This window comes from Scyliorhinus torazame, chromosome 1, assembly GCF_047496885.1.
Source record: "Scyliorhinus torazame isolate Kashiwa2021f chromosome 1, sScyTor2.1, whole genome shotgun sequence".
Classification (NCBI taxonomy): Eukaryota; Metazoa; Chordata; class Chondrichthyes; order Carcharhiniformes; family Scyliorhinidae; genus Scyliorhinus; species Scyliorhinus torazame.
The window spans coordinates 87,570,390-87,589,134 of NC_092707.1; the positions used below are offsets into that span (position 1 = coordinate 87,570,390).

Sequence of the window (18,745 nt, forward strand, 5' to 3'; positions counted from 1 at the left end):
ACAATAAGCGATTTACAGTACATTACTTAGGACGTGTTACCTGAAGAGAGAGAGAATATAAATTAATATAATAGCGGTGACACTCAGATGTTCCTCATTACAAACAGGAAAACACTGACTCCCTTAAATGCTGCATGTAAGTAGTAGTAATGGATGTAATGCCCCTGAAATTTTACCTGTGACTAGTTGTAACCCTACAATGGGATATTCGCCCTGTAATTACAGTCAGAATGCCCTTGTATTGTTGAATTGTATTGGATTTGTTTACTGTCACGTGTACCGAGGAACAGTGAAAAGTATTGTTCTGCGTGCAGCTCAGACAGATCATTCCGTACATGAAAAGAAAATACATACGGCAAACATAAAATACACAATGTAAAGACACAGACGCAGGCATCGGGTGAAGCATGCAGGAGTGTAGTACTACTCGGTAGTGAAGATGTGTGAAGAGATCAGATCAGTCCATAAGAGGGTCGTTTAGGAGTCTGGTAACAGTGGGGAAGAAGCTGTTTTTGAATCTCTTTGTGCATATTCTCAGACTTTTGTATCTCCTGCCCGATGGAAGAAGTTGGAAGAGTGAGTAAGCCAGGTGGGATGGGTCTTTGATTATACTGCCCGCTTTCCCCAGGCAGCGGGAGTTGTAGACAGAGTCAATGGATGGTGTAGTGTTGGGTGTTCTGATGTACAGATGAACCAACACGGTTGGTTCTATGAGGTTGGCGGATGCGCCAGTGTCCAGGCGGAAAGTAATCTGCGATCGGTTGACCGTCAGGGTGGCACTCCATTCATCGGCCGGATTGATGGTGTTGACCCTGTTCACATCAATGACTGAAACCCGAAGGCACCTTGGTCATCTGTGTCATTTGGCTGGATGTCCTGATGTACGGGCTGGATGGTCCTGACGTGTCTGCGAGGTTGTCGGAGATGTGTAGGATCCATCGGTTGAACCGCTCGACAGTAGGCAGCGTAGTGGCTCATCTTGCCACATCGTAGACATTGTCGGTTTTTAGCAGGACATTGCCCTTTTAAATGTACAGCTCCACAGTTGCCGCACGTCATGACGTCACGGCGTTCGTTACGCCACTGCGCATGCGCAGTTCGGTCTTGCATCGGGCGCGCCGGCGCAGTGCGTCCCTCGATGTTGCCGTTGGTTTTGGCGCGCACATGTGCGGGAGACTGCGAAAAGCGCGGTAAACGGCCGCCCTCGTCCGGGCCGCGGGCCGGGAGATAATCAATTGCCTGGATGCGTTCGGCCTCGTGGGCGGCCTGGCTTGCCGATTCGACGGCTAGGGACCCCCTCCGTGCCGACTTGGTCGCCTGAAATTGGGCAAAACGGCTGGTTGCATTTTCATGGAGGACACAAGTTTCCACTGCAGACGCTAAGGTCAGGCCTTTAATTTTAAGAAGCTGCTGGCGTAGGCCACTGGAGGCAACGCCAAAAACAATCTGGTCCCGGATCATGGACTCTGAGGTGTTGCCGTAACCACAGGACTGCGCGAGTATGCGGAGGTGCGTCAGAAAGGGTTGAAAGAGCTCATCCTTACCTTGCAGGCGTTGCTGAAAGATATATCTTTCAAAACTTTCATTCACTCCAACGTTAAAGTTCTGGTCTAGCTTGAGGAGGACCGTGTCATACTTGGATTGGTTCTCGCCTTCCGCGAACACCAGTGAGTTGAATACATCGATGGTATGCTAACCTGCGGTGGTGAGGAGCATCGCAATCTTTGTTTCGTCCGAGGCACTCTGTTTCTCGTTGGCTCGCATGTACAGTTCAAATCGCTGCTTGACAAGCTTCCAATTGGTGGCAAGGTTCCCAGCGACTTGCAACGGCTGCGGTTTGTTGGTGATGTCCATATCTCAGGATGGCAGGTTTGCCAGCAGGTATCGATCCACTCCTGTACCATGTAGTGTTGGGTGTTCTGATGTACAGATGAACCAACACGGTTGTATTTGGTACAACGCTGTTTTATTTCAACTTGTTATTTACAGTTCTGTCTTGATACTCTGCACGTGGTGACTCCCTGTGTGTGATGTTAATCAGGTCCTGTCCTTGTCCTGGTCTCCAGATCTGCTGGCCACCAGGTGTCGTGTTGCTTCTCTTATACTGTCTCTGTCCTTGTCTATGATTGGTTGTCGTGTTGTGTGTGCTGATTTGTCTGTTGGTGTGTCTATCATGATGTGTGTGTTTGAATATCATGACAGATGGGAGAAAGGTTCATGTGATGGACTGGGCGGTGTTCACAACTCTCTGTAGTTTCTTCCAGACTTGGGCCGAGTAGGTGCCATACCAGGCTGTGATGCAGCCAGATAGGATGCTTTCTGTGGTGCATCTGTAAACGTTGGTAAGAGTCACTGTGGACATGCCAAATTTCCTTAGTTTCCTGAGGAAGTATAGGTGCTGTTGTGCTTTCTTGGTTGTAGCATTGACGTGGGTGGATCAGGACAGATTGTTGGTGATGTGCACACCTAGGCGTTTGAAGCTGCTAACCATCTCCATCCACCTCAGCCCGTTGATACAGACAGGGGTGTAGACAGTACTTTGCTTCCTGAAGTCAATGACCAGCTCCTTAATTTTGCTGGCATTGAAGGAGAGATTGTTGTCGTTACACCAGTCCACTAGGTTCTTTATCTCCATCCTGTATTCTGACTCATCGTTGTTCGAGATCTCACCCAAAGTGGTTGTGTCGTCAGCAAACTTGTAGATGGAGTTGGAGCCAAATTTTGCCACACAGTCGTATGTGTCTAGGGAGTATAGTAGGGGGCTAGGTACGCAGCCTGGCGGGGCCCCGGTATTGAGGACTATCGTGGAGGAGGTGGTGTTGTTTATTCTTACTGATTGTGATCTATCGGTCAGAAAGTCGAGAATCCTTGTCCGTGTGGAGTTTGCACAGTTTCCCCGTGTTTGCGTGGGTTTCATCCCCACAACTCAAAGATGTGCAGGGTAGTTGGATTGGCCACTCCAAATTTCCCCTTAATTGGAAAAAATGAATTGGGTACTCTAAATTTTGGGAAATAAAGGAAGTCGAGGATCCAGTTGCAGAGTGAAGAACCAAGTCCTAGGTTTTGGAGCTTTGATATGAGCTTGACTGGGATTATGGTGTTGAAGGCGGAGCTGTAGTCAATAAATAGGAGTCTGATGTAGGAGTCCTTGTTGTCGAGATGCTTCAGGGATGAGTGTAGGGCCAGGGAGATGGGGTCCGCTGTGGACCGGTTGCGAGGATAAGCGATTTGCAGTGGATCTAGGCATTCTGGGAGTATGGAGTTGATGTGCCGCTTGACCAACCTCTCGAAGTACTTCATTATGATCGATGTCAAGGCCACCGGACGATAATCATTGAGGCACGCTGCCTGGTTCTTCTTTGGCACCGGTCTGATGGTGGTCGTCTTGAAGCAGGTGGAGACCTCGGAACAGAATTCGGAGAGGTTGAAGATATCTGCGAACAGATCTGCCAGCTGGTCCGCGCAGGATCTGAGAGCACGACCAGGGACGCCGTCCGCACCCGTCACCTTCCGAGGGTTCACTTTCAGGAAGGCTGATCTGACTTTGGAAGCTGTGACAATGGGTATGGGTGTGTCCGAGGCTGCTGGGGCAGTAGACAGCGGTTTGATGGTTTCCTGCTCGAACTGAGCAGAGAATGCATTGAGTTAATCGGGGAGATGTGCGTGCTGCCAGAGATTCTGCTCAGCTTCGCTTTGTAGCCCGTTATGTTGTTCAAGCCTTGCCACAACCGACGAGAGTCCGTAACCCTCGTCTGTGACTCTAGCTTGGTCTGATATTGTACAAGGTGTAGTCATATTTCTCAGTCAAAGGCACTTTTAACAGGCCCTTTCTCTACCCCAATCCCTTCGATCCTGCTCCATCTCACACTTCCACTCTTCCCTCTCAAAACTCCCAGATGATTTTTCCCCCCATTGGCTTCATTTTAGTCACATCGAAGCGTGGGCTGTTTCTCTGCGGCGGCAGCAGGTGACATCACAGAGTATCCGGAATACCCCTGCCTCAATCCTATCAATAGGAGAGCAAAACCATTACATTTGGGAGCTTTATATGGCATTTAATTAATTACACTTACTCATCCCTGGAGAGGTGGTGACATAGTGGAATTGTCGCCCGCTAATAGTCCAGAAACCCAGGGTAATGCTCTGGGGACCAGGATACGAATCCTATCACGGCAGATGGCAGAATTTGAATCTAATAAAAATATAATGGTGACCATGAAACCAATGTCAATTGTCGTAAAAATCCATCTGGCTCACTGATGCCCTTGAGGGAAGGAAGTCTGAGTGTCATCCTTGCCTGACCTGGTCTGGCCTACATGTGACTTAAATGCCCACTGAAATGGCCTAGAAATCCACTCAGTTATATTAAACTGCTACAGAAAATCGGATAATGAATGAAACCAGATGGGCCACTGGCATCGACTGTGCAACGTTTTCCTTCCTTAAAGGAATGGAGCCTGGAATCAAACCCGGCACACACCGCCCTGTCTACATGCAAAGACAGCCTTACTAGAATCTGGGACATGTGCCAAAATTGGGAGTGACAGTGATGCTCATGGAATTATACCTTACAGATAATGTCCCCGAGCATTCTCCCACTGGCAGGACAGACCCAGCAGAGGTGGCGGCACACTGGTATGCAGTCGGGAGGGAGTTTCCCTGCAGGTCCTCACCGACTCCAGACCCCATGAAGTCTCAGAGCAAGGACACCTCCTGCTGATTATCACCTACTGTGCCCCCTCAGCTGATGAATCAGTGCTGCTCCATATGGAATTGAGGGTGTTAACTGCGCAGCATATAATCTTTGGGGGGGGGGGGGGGGATTTCAATGCCCAGCACCAAGAGTGGCTCGGTAGCAGCACTATTGACCGAGCTGACTGTGCCCTAAAGGAACAACTGTTCGACTGAGACTGTGGCAGGGGGTAAGGGAACCAATAAGAGAGAAAAAAACATACTTGACCTCATCCTCACTAACTTGCCTGACGCAGATGTACCTGTCCATGACAGTATCGGTAGGAGTGACAACCTTACAGTCCCTGTGGAGATGAAGTCCCATCTTCACATTGAGGATACCCTCCATCGTGTTGTGTGGCACTACCACAGTGTTAAATGGGATAAACTTCGAACAGACCTCGCAACTCAAGACTGGGCAACTATGAGGCGGTGTGGGCAATTAGCAACAGCAGAATTATACACAACCACAGTCTGTAACCCCATGGCCCGACATTTCCCCCCAACACCAACCTGGGATTCAACTTTGGTTCAATGAAGCGCTCAGGAGGAAAAGTATGTCAGGAGCAACACCAGGCATATCTAAGGATGAGAGGGCAGCACGGTGGCGCAGTGGTAGCACTGCAGTCTCACGGCGCCGATGTCCCAGGTTCGATCCCGGCTCTGGGTCACTGTCCGTGTGGAGTTTGCACATTCTCCCCGTGTTTGCGTGGGTTTCACCGCCATAACCCAAAGATTTGCAAGGTAGGTGGATTGAACATGCTAAATTGCCCCTTAATTGTAAAAAAAAAAGAATTGGGTCCTCTAAATTTTTTCAACAAAAAAAAATACCTAGGGATGAGGTGTCAACCTGGTGAACCTGCAACACAGAGCCATCATGCATCCCAAACAATATAAGTAGCAAGCAGCAGATAGAGCTACGTGTTTCCACAACCAACACATAAGATCTGAGCTCTGCAGTCCTGTGATATTCAGCTGAGAATGGTGGTGGACAATTAAACCACTCACTGGAGGACGAGGCTCCACAAATATCCCCATCCTCAATGATGGGGAAGCCCAGCACATCTGTGCAAATTATAAGGCTGAAGTATTTGCAACACTATTCAGTCAGAAATGCCGAGTGGATGATCCATCTCGGCCTCTTCCAGACGCCAGTCTTCGGCAAATTTGATTCACTCATTGTGACATCAAAGCACAGCTGAAAGCACCGATACTGCACAAGCTGTGGGCCCTAACAATATTCCACTAGCAATACTGGTGCTCCAGAAATTGCTGTGCCCCTTGCCAAGCTGTGGAAAATTGCCCAGGTATGTCCTATACACAAAATGCAGGACAAATCCAATCTGGTCAATTGCTGCCCCATCAGTCTACTCACAATCAGTAAAGTGACGGAAGGGTTATCAACAGCACAATCAAGCTGCACTTACTCAGCAATAACCTGCGCACGGACGCTCAGTTTGGGTTCTGCCAAGGTCACTCAGCTCATGACCTCATTCCAGCCTTGGTTCAAACATGGACAAAAGAGCTGAACTCCAGAGATGAGGTGAGAGTGACTGTTGTTGGATCAAGGCAGCATTTGACCGAGTGTGGCACCAAGGAGCCTCGGTAAACTGAAGTCAGTGGGAATCAGGGGGAAACGCTCCGCTGGTTGGAGTTATACTTCGCACAAAGGAAGATGGTTGTGGTTGTTGGAGGTCAATCATCTCAGCTCCAGCACATCACTGCAGAGGTTCCTCAGGGTAGTGTCCTAGGCCCAACTTGAACTTGGCCAGTATCTCTTGTTTTAATTATCTGGTGATTCGCAGTCACTAGTTGGTAAATCTTAAGAAAAGTTACTTGGCACGAAAGGTGATGCTGAACGCTTTGTGCTGCATTGTGTTCTAACACTGATTCTTTATATTCCCCGCTGATGTAATCTCTGTTTGTAATACATGAGCAATGAACTGTTGAGAGACTTGTAGCTCTTTGCCAATTGGATCATCAAATGGTGGTTCTCATTCTGAAATAAAACATTAACTGTACCGCAGCTGCACTGTCCAAATTGTTTTGCTCCTGAAGACTCTGCGTAGGGCTTACTGGTGTAGCCTCTATAAATTCATCCTCTGGTTGACTGTCATTGGCAAGGTCATCATTTATTACCCATCACTACTTGCCCTGATACAGTGATAAGTAATCTGTTAACCAGTCCTGGTAATCATAAACATCTCGTATCCATTGGGGTGGATTTTCAACTTGCCAACCAAGTGTAACACTGGCATTGCTGATCAGCTGCTCATTATAATAACCACCTGAACATCATTTCCATTCATATCATTAGAAATTAAAATTGCCTCATGTCTGTAGTAGGCGGCTCAATACTTTTGGAGAGCTTGCTCCCAGCCGCTTAGCAGGGGTTGATTGGCATAGTGAACGGCAACCTCGGCTAGTGAGTGGGCCGCATGAGTGACCCTCCTTCATCTCAGAGAGCTGCAAGATTGAAACTCGGTTTGTTTGCTAACCACTAAATAAGGTTAAATACATTTAATACACGCCCAAAATTTCATAACAAGTTATAGAATATGCTTAATCATTTATATATTAATAGAACTGTCATCAACTTCAAATGGTAAAAACAAAATAAATATTTACACTTTGGACACAGAGGGAGTGCACGGCTCTCACAGTCAATGTTGTGAACAAGCAGCAGCACCTCACTTCACTGGCCTTTGCTTTACATGTGCATCATTTTAGCCATACCAATAGGAAAAAAACTACACGGATGGAAATCAGTGAAATGTGGCAACTCTTGAGTTGCACAGTGTTAAAGGTCAACAAAATGTCTTGTGGGCCGCACTCCAAACCCAGCGGGGAGTCCCACATTCCTCACCATTGGTATAGGGCCTTCCTTTGAGTTTGCAATGCAGGAAGTTAATGCCATTTCTCTTTGGGAATCCGGTTACAGAGTGTAACTGAGCAAACCTCTGCAGAATCCATTCATAACTGTTGCTCTGTGCTTTATCTTGTGTTTTTGAAGTAAAGTAGTTTGACTATCTAGCCTTGTTTACCAATTGTTTGTGTAGTCCACCTTTAAAAAGAGTAGAGAGTCATGGGTAGGAGAGTGTGCTTGTAAGACATAAGGCTCGGGAGGCGACGAGGCCGGTAAATCTCGCGAGAGGCCTAGCGCCGGGAAACACCCGGCTAAATGCGCTCAACACAGACTCTGATTAATTTCCGTTAAATCGGGCCCACAATGTCCAGTTTAAGGGGGGGGACACTTTACATCCCCTTGGGTTACACTATTGCATAAATACGTATTGGACAATGTGTGTCAACTCATGTGTGTTAGGGTCATCCCCTAACAGGAATGATGTGCCACTGAACTCGTACCAGCACCCGTAACTTGTAGTGCTCTATTCTGACACTGTGGGCGTCATTCTCCGACCCCCCGCCGGGTTGGAGAATCGCCGGGGGCTGCCATGAATCCCGCCCCCGCCGGTTGCCGAAGTCTCCGGTACCGGATATTCGGCGGGGGCGGGAATCGGGCCGCGCCGGTTGGCGGGCCCCCCCGCTCGATTCTCCGGCCCGGATGGGTCGAAGTCCCGCCGATAAATTGCCTGTCCCGCCGGCGTGGATTAAACCACCTTTTGAACGGCGGGACAAGGCGGCGTGGGCGGGCTACAGGGTCCTGGGGGGGGGGGCGCGGGGCGATCTGGCTCCGGGGGATGCCTCCACGGTGGCCTGGCCCACGATCGGGGCCCACCGATCCGTGGGCGGGCCTGTGCCGTGGGGGCACTCTTTCCCTTCCGCCTCCGCCACGGTCTCCACCATGGCAGAGGCGGAAGAGACTCCCTCCACTGCGCATGCGTGGGCAACTGTCAGCGGCCGCTGACGCTCCCGCGCATGCGCCGCCCGGGGATGTCATTTCCGCGCCAGCTGGCGGGACACCAAAGGCCGTTTCCGCCAGCTGGCGGGGCGGAAATTCCTCCGGCGTCGGCCTAGCCCCTCAACGTTGGGGCTCAGCCCCCAAAGATGCGGAGCATTCCGCACCTTTGGGGCGGCGTGATGCCCGTCTGATTGGCGCCGTTTTGGGAGAATTTCGCCCTGTGTGACGTAACCAGACTATTGGCACTCACTGATATTTATGGACAAATGGTACAGCAAATTTAGGTGCTATGTAGTTGCAAGGTTAAACGTGGGTATCCAAACTTTGCTGTCCATGTTCCACATTAGCTTTGTGAAAACAACAGCTCACTGCCTGCCTCACTATTAGCATAAGACCATAAGACCATAAGACATAGGAGCGGAAGTAAGGCCATTCGGCCCATCGAGTCCACTCCGCCATTCAATCATGGCTGATTTCAACTCCATTTACCCGCTCTCTCCATAGCCCTTAATTCCTCGAGAAATCAAGAATTTATCAACTTCTGTCTTAAAGACACTCAACGTCCCGGCCTCCACCGCCCTCTGTGGCAATGAATCCCACAGACCCACCACTCTCTGGCTGAAGAAATTTCTCCTCATACAAAGTGGAAAAGTGTGAGGTTATGCACTTTGGAAGGAGAAATGGAGGCATAGACTATTTTCTAAACGGGGAGATGATTTGGAAATCAGAAGCACAAAGGGTCTTGGGAGTCCTTGTTCATGAATATCTTAAGGTAAACGTGCAGGTTCAGTCGGCAGTTAGGAAGGCAAATGCAATGTTAGCATTCATGTCGAGAGGGCTAGAATACAAGACCAGGGATGTACTTCTGAGGCTGAATAAGGCTCTGGTCAGACCACATTTGGAATTTGTGAGCAGTGGACGTGGAGAGGATGTTTCCACTTGTAGGAAAAACTAAAAGCAGAGGACACAATCTCAGACTAAAGGGACGATCCTTTAAAACAGAGATGAGGAGAAATTTCTTCAGCCAGAGGGTGGTGAATCTGTGGAACTCTTTGCCACAGAAGGCTGTGGAGGCCAAATCACTGAGTATCTTTAAGACAGAGATAGATAGTTTCTTGATTATTATTAATAATAATAATCGCTTATTGTCACAAGTAGGCTTCAATGAAGTTACTGTGAAAAGCCCCTAGTCACCACATTCCGGCGCCTGTTCAGGGAGGCTGGTACGGGAATTGAACCCACGCTGCTGGCATTGTTCTGCATTGCAAGCCAGCTATTTAGCCGACTGTGCTAAGCCAGCCCCTGATTAATAAGGGGATCAGGGGTTATGGGGCGAAGGCAGGAGAACGGTGATGAGGAAAATATCAGTCATGATTGAATGGCGGGGCAGAACCGATGGGCCGAGTGGCCTAATTCTGCTCCCATGTCTTATGGTGTAAATGCCACCACGGCCCCAGAGGTTTGCTCTCCCCTTTGAGAGAGAGCTGGCTGGTGGTGATTTAACCTGAGGGTCATCACACCTCAGGCGAGTGGCAAGGTTGAGAAGGATAACTTCAGCCAGCACTGGAATTGATCGCTCTGCATCACGAACCGGCTGTCCAGCCAACTGAGCTAATCCAACACCCACTATTCACTTTGGTAGGAAGAATAGAAAAACAGATTACTTTTTGAATAGCAAAGAAAAGTGTTGTTCAGAGGGATTTAGGCATCCTTAATCACAAAACACAGAAAGGCAACAAGCAGTTAGGAAGTAAAGTGCTGTGTTGGCCCCTATTGCAAAGGGGTTGGAGTATAAGAGTAAAGGAAATCTTGCTGCAATTGTAAAGGGCTTTGGTAGAAACATACATAGAAAATAGAAGCAGGAGGAGGCCATTCAGCCCTCGAGCCTGCTCAGCCATTCATCATGATCATGGCTGAATTCAATACCCTAATCCCGCCTTCCCCTCATATCCCTTGATCCCTTTAGCCCAAGAGCTATATCTAATTCCTTCTTGAAATCACATAACGTTTTGGCCTCAACTACTTTCTGTGGTAGTGAATTCCACAGATTCACCACTCTCTGGGTGACAACATTTCTCCCCACTTCAATCCTAACAGGTTACCCCTTATCCTCAAACTATAACCCCTAGTTGTTGACTCCCCCACCATCGGGAACATTCTTTCTGAAGGAGGTTGAGGGGCGACCTGATAGAGGTATACAAAATTATGAGGGGCATAGACAGAGTGGATAGTCAGAGGCTTTTCCCCAGGGTAGAGGGGTCAATTACTAGGGGGCATAGGTTTAAGGTGAGAGGGGCAAAGTTTAGAGTAGATGTACGAGGCAAGTTTTTTACGCAGAGGGTAGTGGGTGCCTGGAACTCACTACCGGAGGAGGTAGTGGAGGCAGGGACGATAGGGACATTTAAGGGGCATCTTGACAAATATATGAATAGGATGGGAATAGAAGGATACGGAACCAGGAAGTGTAGAAGATTGTAGTTTAGTCGGGCAGTATGGTCGGCACGGGCTTGGAGGGCCGAAGGGCCTGTTCCTGTGCTGTACATTTCTTTGTTCTTTGTTCTTTGAATCTACCCTGTTTAATCCTGCTAGAATGTTATAAATTTCTATGAGATCCCTTCTCACTCTTCTAAACTCCAACGAATATAATCCTAACGACTCAATCTCTCCTCATATGACAGTCCCGTCATCCCAGGAATCAACCTGGTAAACCTTCACTACACTCCCTGTATAGCAGGAACATCCTTCCTCAGATAAGGACACCAAAACTGCACACAATAAGCCAGGTGTGGCCTTACCAACACCCTATACAATTGCAGCAAAATACCAGGCAGAACGGTAGCATAGTGGCTAGCACAGTCGCTTCACAGCTCCAGGGTCCCAGGTTCGATTCCCGGCTTGGATCACTGTCTGTGCGGAGTCTGCACGTTCTCCCTGTGTCTGCGTGGGTTTCCTCCGGGTGCTCCAGTTTCCTCCCACAGTCCAAAGATGTGCGGGTTAGGTGGATTGGCCATGTTAAATTGCCCTCAGTGTCCAAAAAGGTTGAGTGAGGGTTACGGGGATAGGGTAGATACGTGGGTTGAGTAGGGTGCTCCTTGTAAGGGCTGGTGCAGACTCGATGGGCCGAATAGCCTCCTTCTGCACTGTAAATTCTATGATCTCTATTCCTATACTCAAATCCTTTCACTACGAAGGCCAACATACCATTTGCCTGCTGTACCTGCACGCTTACATTCAGAGGCTGATGCACGAGGACAGCAAGGTCTCGCTAAGTTTCCACCTCTCTCAATTTACACCCATTCAAGTAATAATCTGCCTTCTTATTTTTGCATTGAATAGCATGAAATGACTGCATTCCTGAGGTGGGTACAAACTAAACTCATCATAGAAAGCTAAGTCTTATCCAGTTTTCCCCCCCATTGTTTTAACAGCATCATAATTGTTGCTTACTGTCAACCAACCTCCCTGGCACTGAAAATGAACGATTAATAATAATAATAATCTTTATTGTCACAAGTAGGCTTACATTAACACTGCAATGAAGTTACTTTGAAAAGGCCCTAGTCGCCACATTCCGACGCCTGTTCGGGTACGCAGTGGGAGAATTCAGAATGTCCAAATTACCTAATAGCACGTCCTTTGGGACTTGTGAGAGGAAACCGGAGCACCTGGAGGAAACCCGCGCAGACACGGGGAGAATGTGCAGATTCCACACAGTGACCCAAGCCGGGAATCGAATCAGGGACCCTGGAGCTGTGAAGCAACAGTGCTACCCCCTGTGCTACCATGCTGCACAGATAAATGACAGAAACACAGAAAAAGGTTCCAAGTTAAAAGAGCTACGGGGAGCAGACTTGAAGCAAAGCCGAGAGGACAGTTGATCCTTAAGAGCAAAAGCACCCTTTTGGAGCCCCGGGGATGGTTCCCCGTTCTGAGTCCCGATTGGCCACCCAGGCCAGGTGACTCCGCTGCGCCACAATCTTAAAGGGACTGAGTGATGAAAGAAAGGCCGTGAACAAGAAATAAATATTAAGGAGAACATTGCTTAAAAAGTATTTAATGTAATAGATAAAATAAACCTGGAACCTACGCCAGGAAATATTTATTTCCAATGTTTGAATCAGGTTGCCAGGAACTGTGGTTAAGGCCACGAGACAAGACACATTTAGATGGTGTGAGAGGAAGATGACAGGCATTTTGAAAGATTAAGATCAAATGACCTCCAGATCATTTTTCATCTATCTTGTGGTCTTAACAATTACTAACAGTAACATTGAGCACTGGTAGTAATTTTGAACAATAACACTTTTTTCAAATACAGTACCACCTGAAAGTTCTATTGCTGCTGATCATTGTCTCTGCGATGGGAGGAACGCTCCAGCACGGACTCAATATGTCTATCATTAATGCACCATCGGTTGTGAGTAACATGTACCTTTATATTACTCTATTATTGAGACTTTGAGAACGTGAGGCCATTTATTGTGTCATTTCATTTTGGGCTGATAGAAGCCAACATTAAGCAGGGTTGAGTGCTGGCGAGTGTCTCCATTTAGCAAAAAGGCTGCTTCTCATGAACAACTTCAACCACCGCTGATGGTTATGAATGTGTCGCGAGAGATGGTGGTGAAAAGCGTAGCCCAGAAGGAGACAGATCAAAATTATTGACTTATTTGCAAAATGTATAAATGATGCTTCTCTTGAGACTGAAATAATGCTCCCACTTCTTCTTCCACAAGGCTGAACACAGGTTTGCAATCAAATATGTTTGCAAAAATGCCAATAAATTTGAACAACTGCCAACAGGTTTTGGACTCCTTTCATTGAAAGTTGGATTCCACCTTGCTTTCCATCAATCACTTTGAAAAAATTTGTCCTTGGGATGTTAGTGAAGTTGGCAACGGCTCATTTTTTGAACATCCCTTGTTGTCATGAGGAACTGCTTTGATTCTCTTCAATCCTTGGGCTAATGATACTTCCTCGATTGTTTTAATAAAAGGGAATTGCTGGATTTTGACCAAGCAATGGTGGAGGAGAACTTGGGATAATGATGTTCCCAAATCACTGCGACTCTTCACAGGAGATCACAGAGATAGAAGGGATTGTTGAAGCGATCCCTATAGGCATAAGATCAATTGGCATAAGCCTTTACAACTGACAGTCGTTATTGACTGGTGAAGGAACATTGAAATGAAACCAAGTGGAACACTTGTTTTTTTAAACATTTGTAAGACAAATTTTAAATTTGAGTTTGTGGGGTCATCAAGCCCACCCCACACAATGATGGTCAAGGCATCATGACACAGCAATTCCTCCCTCCACTCCCCTCACCAAAGTTGTGTAATCTCCGTGGAGACGTTAAAACATAAAGGATAAAATCCTAGGTCCAATGGGGAAAAAAGTTTACTCTGGAATTTTAAAAAAATTCTTCCATGGGATGTGGCCATCACTGGTCAGGCCAGCATTGTTGCCCATCCCTAACTGTCCCTTGAGAAGGTGGTGAGCTGCCTTCATGGCCTGCTGTAGTTCATAAGGTGTAGGTACACCCACAGTGCTGTTAGAGAAGGGGTTCCAGGATTTTGAAGAAGGTGATAATTTCCAAGTCAGGGTGGTGTATGGCTTGGAGGGGAACTTCCAGTTGGTGGTGATCCTCTCCCGACCCCTCCACCCTCCCCTCAGGCAATCAAACTCATTCTAAGAGATCATCTGCAAAGGCGCAACTTAGCTTCTATATGATGCAATCCTTGTCACAGTCAAGACCCAGTCTAGCTATGCCATGAAGGAATTCAGACTTAGCACCCATCTCTTGAGTCAGAAGGTCATGGATTCATGGTCCACTCCAATGCCTTGAGGACATAATCCAGGCTGACGTTCTTGTGCAGTACTGAGAGAGAGCTGCAGTGTCAGAGGCAATGTCTTTCAGATGAGGTGTGAAACCGAGACCCTGTCTGCCCCTTTGAATTGGATGTAAAAGATCCTGCAGCACCGTTTTGAGGGGGAGGGTGGAGGTAGAGGGCCCTCCCCATTTGTCCCTGAACCAACAGTTTAACTGGTCATTATTGCTTTATTTGCGGATCTTGCTGTTCAAATGATTGGCTTCCATATCCTTACATTTCAACATAGATTACACTTTAGGAACTTCAATGGCTGTAAAGCACTTTTAATGCCATTAATGGTCATGAAAGCACTAGATAAATGCAAGTCTTGCTTTTTTCTTTATCTCAGGGCCTGAAAGGAATCAATCCAATCATTGCTCTCCGGGGGTGGGCCCAGAAACAAGTGTAGCGTCGGTAGTCACATGCTGGCACAATAGGTGGGGAAGATGTCAGGCTGTGCCTGCAATACTCAAGGTGTTGAGACCAGGCATTTTTCCTCAGGTAAAGTGAGAAAATCACCCCTTGGGTTGCTCTTCCTGTGACTGGTATGAGAGAAGTTTTGATAGAGGCCTTGGATTTAGACTGCTTGCCCAGCCAGGGATGCTACACTAGAGCAGATGAAAAGAGGAAGTCAGTTGGGAAGGCATAGATTGCAGCTTAACAAGAGGAATTCTCACCCTCAGCACTAAGAAGACCATCCCACCCCCCTCCCCTCCACCCAAACAAATATTGATTTTAAACTTTCTGATTACAGTACATTAAATATTTTATCAATGAGACTTGGCTGGAGCGCCATGGTACAGCAATGGAGGAACATGCAGTGAAAGCAACATGGTCAGTCATTGTGTCGGTGTATTCAATTGGAGCTATGTTTGGAGCACTGATCGGTGGACATTTCTCAGTAAAATATGGAAGGTAAGAGCACAGAAATTTGTGAAAGAAGAATCCTTCAGGCTTTGCTGTCCGTGTGGCAGGAATACAACTCAATACCGCACAATTATCCGGCATAAAACCTGCATTAGACCACTGAATTCTGTACTGTCACCTGCTATTCCGAAGCTGCATCAGAAATATGCCCGGAGCTATGTTGTCTTAGGCAATTTTTTGTCAATCCATGGTTTTTGGTCAAATGTTGATGTTGAATGGTTGCTGTGTTTGACACCCTGGGCAAGTGCATAATCAGTTCCAGTCCCACTCATTCCGGAGTCACAACACAAGCAAATTAACCAATAGTTCTTTTGAAAATATACAAGATATTTGGTCCTTGGCTGCCCAGTAATTACAATCACCATGTTTGTTAGTTGAAACACAATCATTGTTTATTTATAACAGGAATAAAAGTGAAATATGCAGTAATTACAACTGGATAACAAGCAAGCTAACCCCTTTAATTACCCCACCCTCAACCCACACACACAAGACAGACAAACACAGAGGAGTGGATAGGGGTAAAAAAAATGGATGAAGGTAGAAAGGTAAGAGTTCTTGCTTCAGATGATGAAGTCTTATGAATGTGGTTTAAAGGCTTTGGCCTACAACCCATAATGATTTTCTTTGCAGTTCAGCAGTATATCTTACTCACAGCTTTTCCAGGAGAGGCCTCTGGCTGCACAATGGCCTGTTCTGAGAGCGAGTTATCAGATTGGTCTCTGCTTTCACAGCCATTTCTGGAGAGAATGATCAGATTCTGAACCTTTCCTGCACATCCTGTAATGTTTCTTCTGTAAACATATTCGCCCAGGCTTTCTGCCAGTTCACAAAACACTGTCTTTCTGCAGGAAAACAGAGTGGGAAAAAGAGTGATTGTCTCTCTTAGCTGCCAAAGTGAAACTGCAACATCCTCAGGTCCCTAAACCATTTCAGTATGAACAGATCCAATCACTGCCTGTGACTGGGCAAAGCACAGCATTTAGAGCCAGTTCATTGGGCCGCCAGCCAAGTCAGTCAAAGCAAGTCATCACCGATCTCTGTTGCTGCTACAATCCTCTGCTTGAATTAAAGGCACATGCCACGTACAAGCGCTTTGTCTTGAAGTCACAGACTGCATTAAAGTCACAGGTCCATTAATCCTTCACGGATCAAAAATGTCATAGCAAAAAGGAAAGAATGGGAATAAAAAGAATGGGAAATATGGGAATAAAAAGGAAATAAACAGGGTTTAAACAGGAGGACCCTTACAAACAACATAGCAACACCAATCATAACTTGTGTTTATATAGCACCTATAATGTAATAAACTATCCTAATGGGCTCATAGGGCCATTATAAAACAAAATATGATACTGATCCACATAAGGAGACATTAAGCCAGATAGCGAAAAGCTCAGAGGTAGGTTTTAGGATGTATCTTAAAGGAAGAAAATGAGATAGACAGGCAGAAGGAGAAAATTCCACAGCTTAGGGCCAAGACAACTTGAAGGTATTAAAATTGGAGATGCTCAAGATACCAGAATTATTTGAACACAGATATCTTGGGGGATTGGGGGATTGGATGGGATTATAAAGATAGGGAAGGATGCGGATATCGATGGACTCGAAAATGAGGATGAGAATTTTAAAAGTAGCACGTTGCTTGACCAGGAACCAATGTGGGTCAGCGAGCACAGGGCTGATAAGACACGGGGCAGCAGAGTTTAGATTGACCTCGAGTTATGGAGGATGGAATGTTGGGAGATCAACCAGGACTGAATTGGAATAGTCATGTCTCGGGAATTTCAGCAGTGATGAGTGGAGTGGAGTCAGTTATGGAGCTGGAAATAGGCGGCTTTACTTAGCACATGGTCAGGAACTCATCTCAGGATCACATAGAGCAAGGTTGTGATCAGACTGACTTAATCACAGACTGTTGCAAGGGAGAGGGATGGAATCATTAGCAAGGGAATGGAATTTTAGATTGGTGATCAAAAACAACGGCTTCAGTCTCTCCAATATTTAAATGGAGGTGATTGCTGCTCATCCAATACTGGAAGGCAGAAAAGCAGCCTGGTAATTTGGCAACAGTGGAGGAGCGGAAAGAGGTGTGAGGAAGAGGTGGCTGTCATCAACGTACATAGAACAACATACATAAAAACTAGGAGCAGGAGCAGACCATTCAGCCCTCCAAGCCTGTTCCCCCAGTCAATATGACCATGGCAGATCCTCGATCTCAATGCCATATTCCCACTTTCTCCCCATACCCTTTGATGCCATTAAAATCTAAAACATCATCTGTCTGTTTCTTGAATATATTCAGTGACTTGGCCTCCACAGCCTTCTGTGGTAGGGAATTCCACAGGTTCACTACCCTTTGAGTGAAGAAATGTTTCCTCATCTCAGTCCAAAGTGGTCTACCCTGTATTCTGAGATTGTGTCCCCGGGTCTAGATTCTCCAATCAGGGAAACATCCTCCCTGCATCTAGTGTGTCCAGCCCTGTTAGAATTTTATACGTTTCAACTGGGTCCCCTCTCACCCTTCTAAATTCTACGGAATACAGGCACAGTTGACCCAATCTCTCCTCATAGGCCAGTCCCACCAACCCCAGCATCAGGCTAATGAACCTCTGGTCCACTTCCTCTATGACAAGTATATTCTTTCTTCGGTAGGGAGACCAAAACTGCACACAATACTCCAGGTGTGGCCTCACCAAGGCCCTTAATGACTCTGAGATAAAGGTAAAGTCGCCATAGTCCCAGATGACCATAGGCTGCTTTCCCCTTTGAGGGGATAAGCCAACGGGTGGGGATTTAACAAGACACTTCAGGTGAGGGGCAAGGTTGTGAAGACAGGGCCTTCATGAATAACCTCAGCTGGTACTGGAATTGACCCCACACTGTTGGCTTTGTTCTGCATTACGAACTAGCTGTCTAGCCAAGTGAGCTAAACTAAGAATGGATCCTTGGGGACACCAGAAATAATGGTGTGGAAGCAGGAAGAGAATCCACTGCAAGTGATATTATGATTAGACAGATAAGAATGGAATAACTTGAGAGCAGTCCCACCCAACTGGTGGGCGATGTAGCGCAGGCTTGTCCAACCTTTCTGTGTGAGGGGCCACATTCCAATATTTTCCTCGCTTGCAGAGGTCAGTGTACAAGTTATGGGAAGAAAGGGAAACAGAATCCGCAGAATGGAAATTTATCTCACTATGAATCCAGAACAACAAAAATCTGCATCTATATGAACAAGCTTCAAATGAGTAGACTAACTTATCACTTACTTTCTCTGCACCCTATTGCACAACGATGATACCTGGCATTGTCTTTGCTAGCACAAGAGGACAATGCCCGCATGTACACTTGA

At 46.9% G+C, this 18,745-nt stretch overlaps 1 protein-coding gene across 1 annotated transcript in view; it reads left to right on the forward strand.

Moving 5' to 3' along the window:
- LOC140409326 (solute carrier family 2, facilitated glucose transporter member 11-like) overlaps nucleotides 1-18,745 on the forward strand; it is a 189,018-nt gene that overhangs the window by 49,998 nt on the left and 120,275 nt on the right. The window contains exons 2-3 of the mRNA XM_072497743.1: nucleotides 12,912-13,010; nucleotides 15,221-15,381. Coding sequence (XP_072353844.1) covers nucleotides 12,912-13,010; nucleotides 15,221-15,381 — 260 coding nt within the window. The remainder of the gene's footprint in view (nucleotides 1-12,911; nucleotides 13,011-15,220; nucleotides 15,382-18,745) is intronic.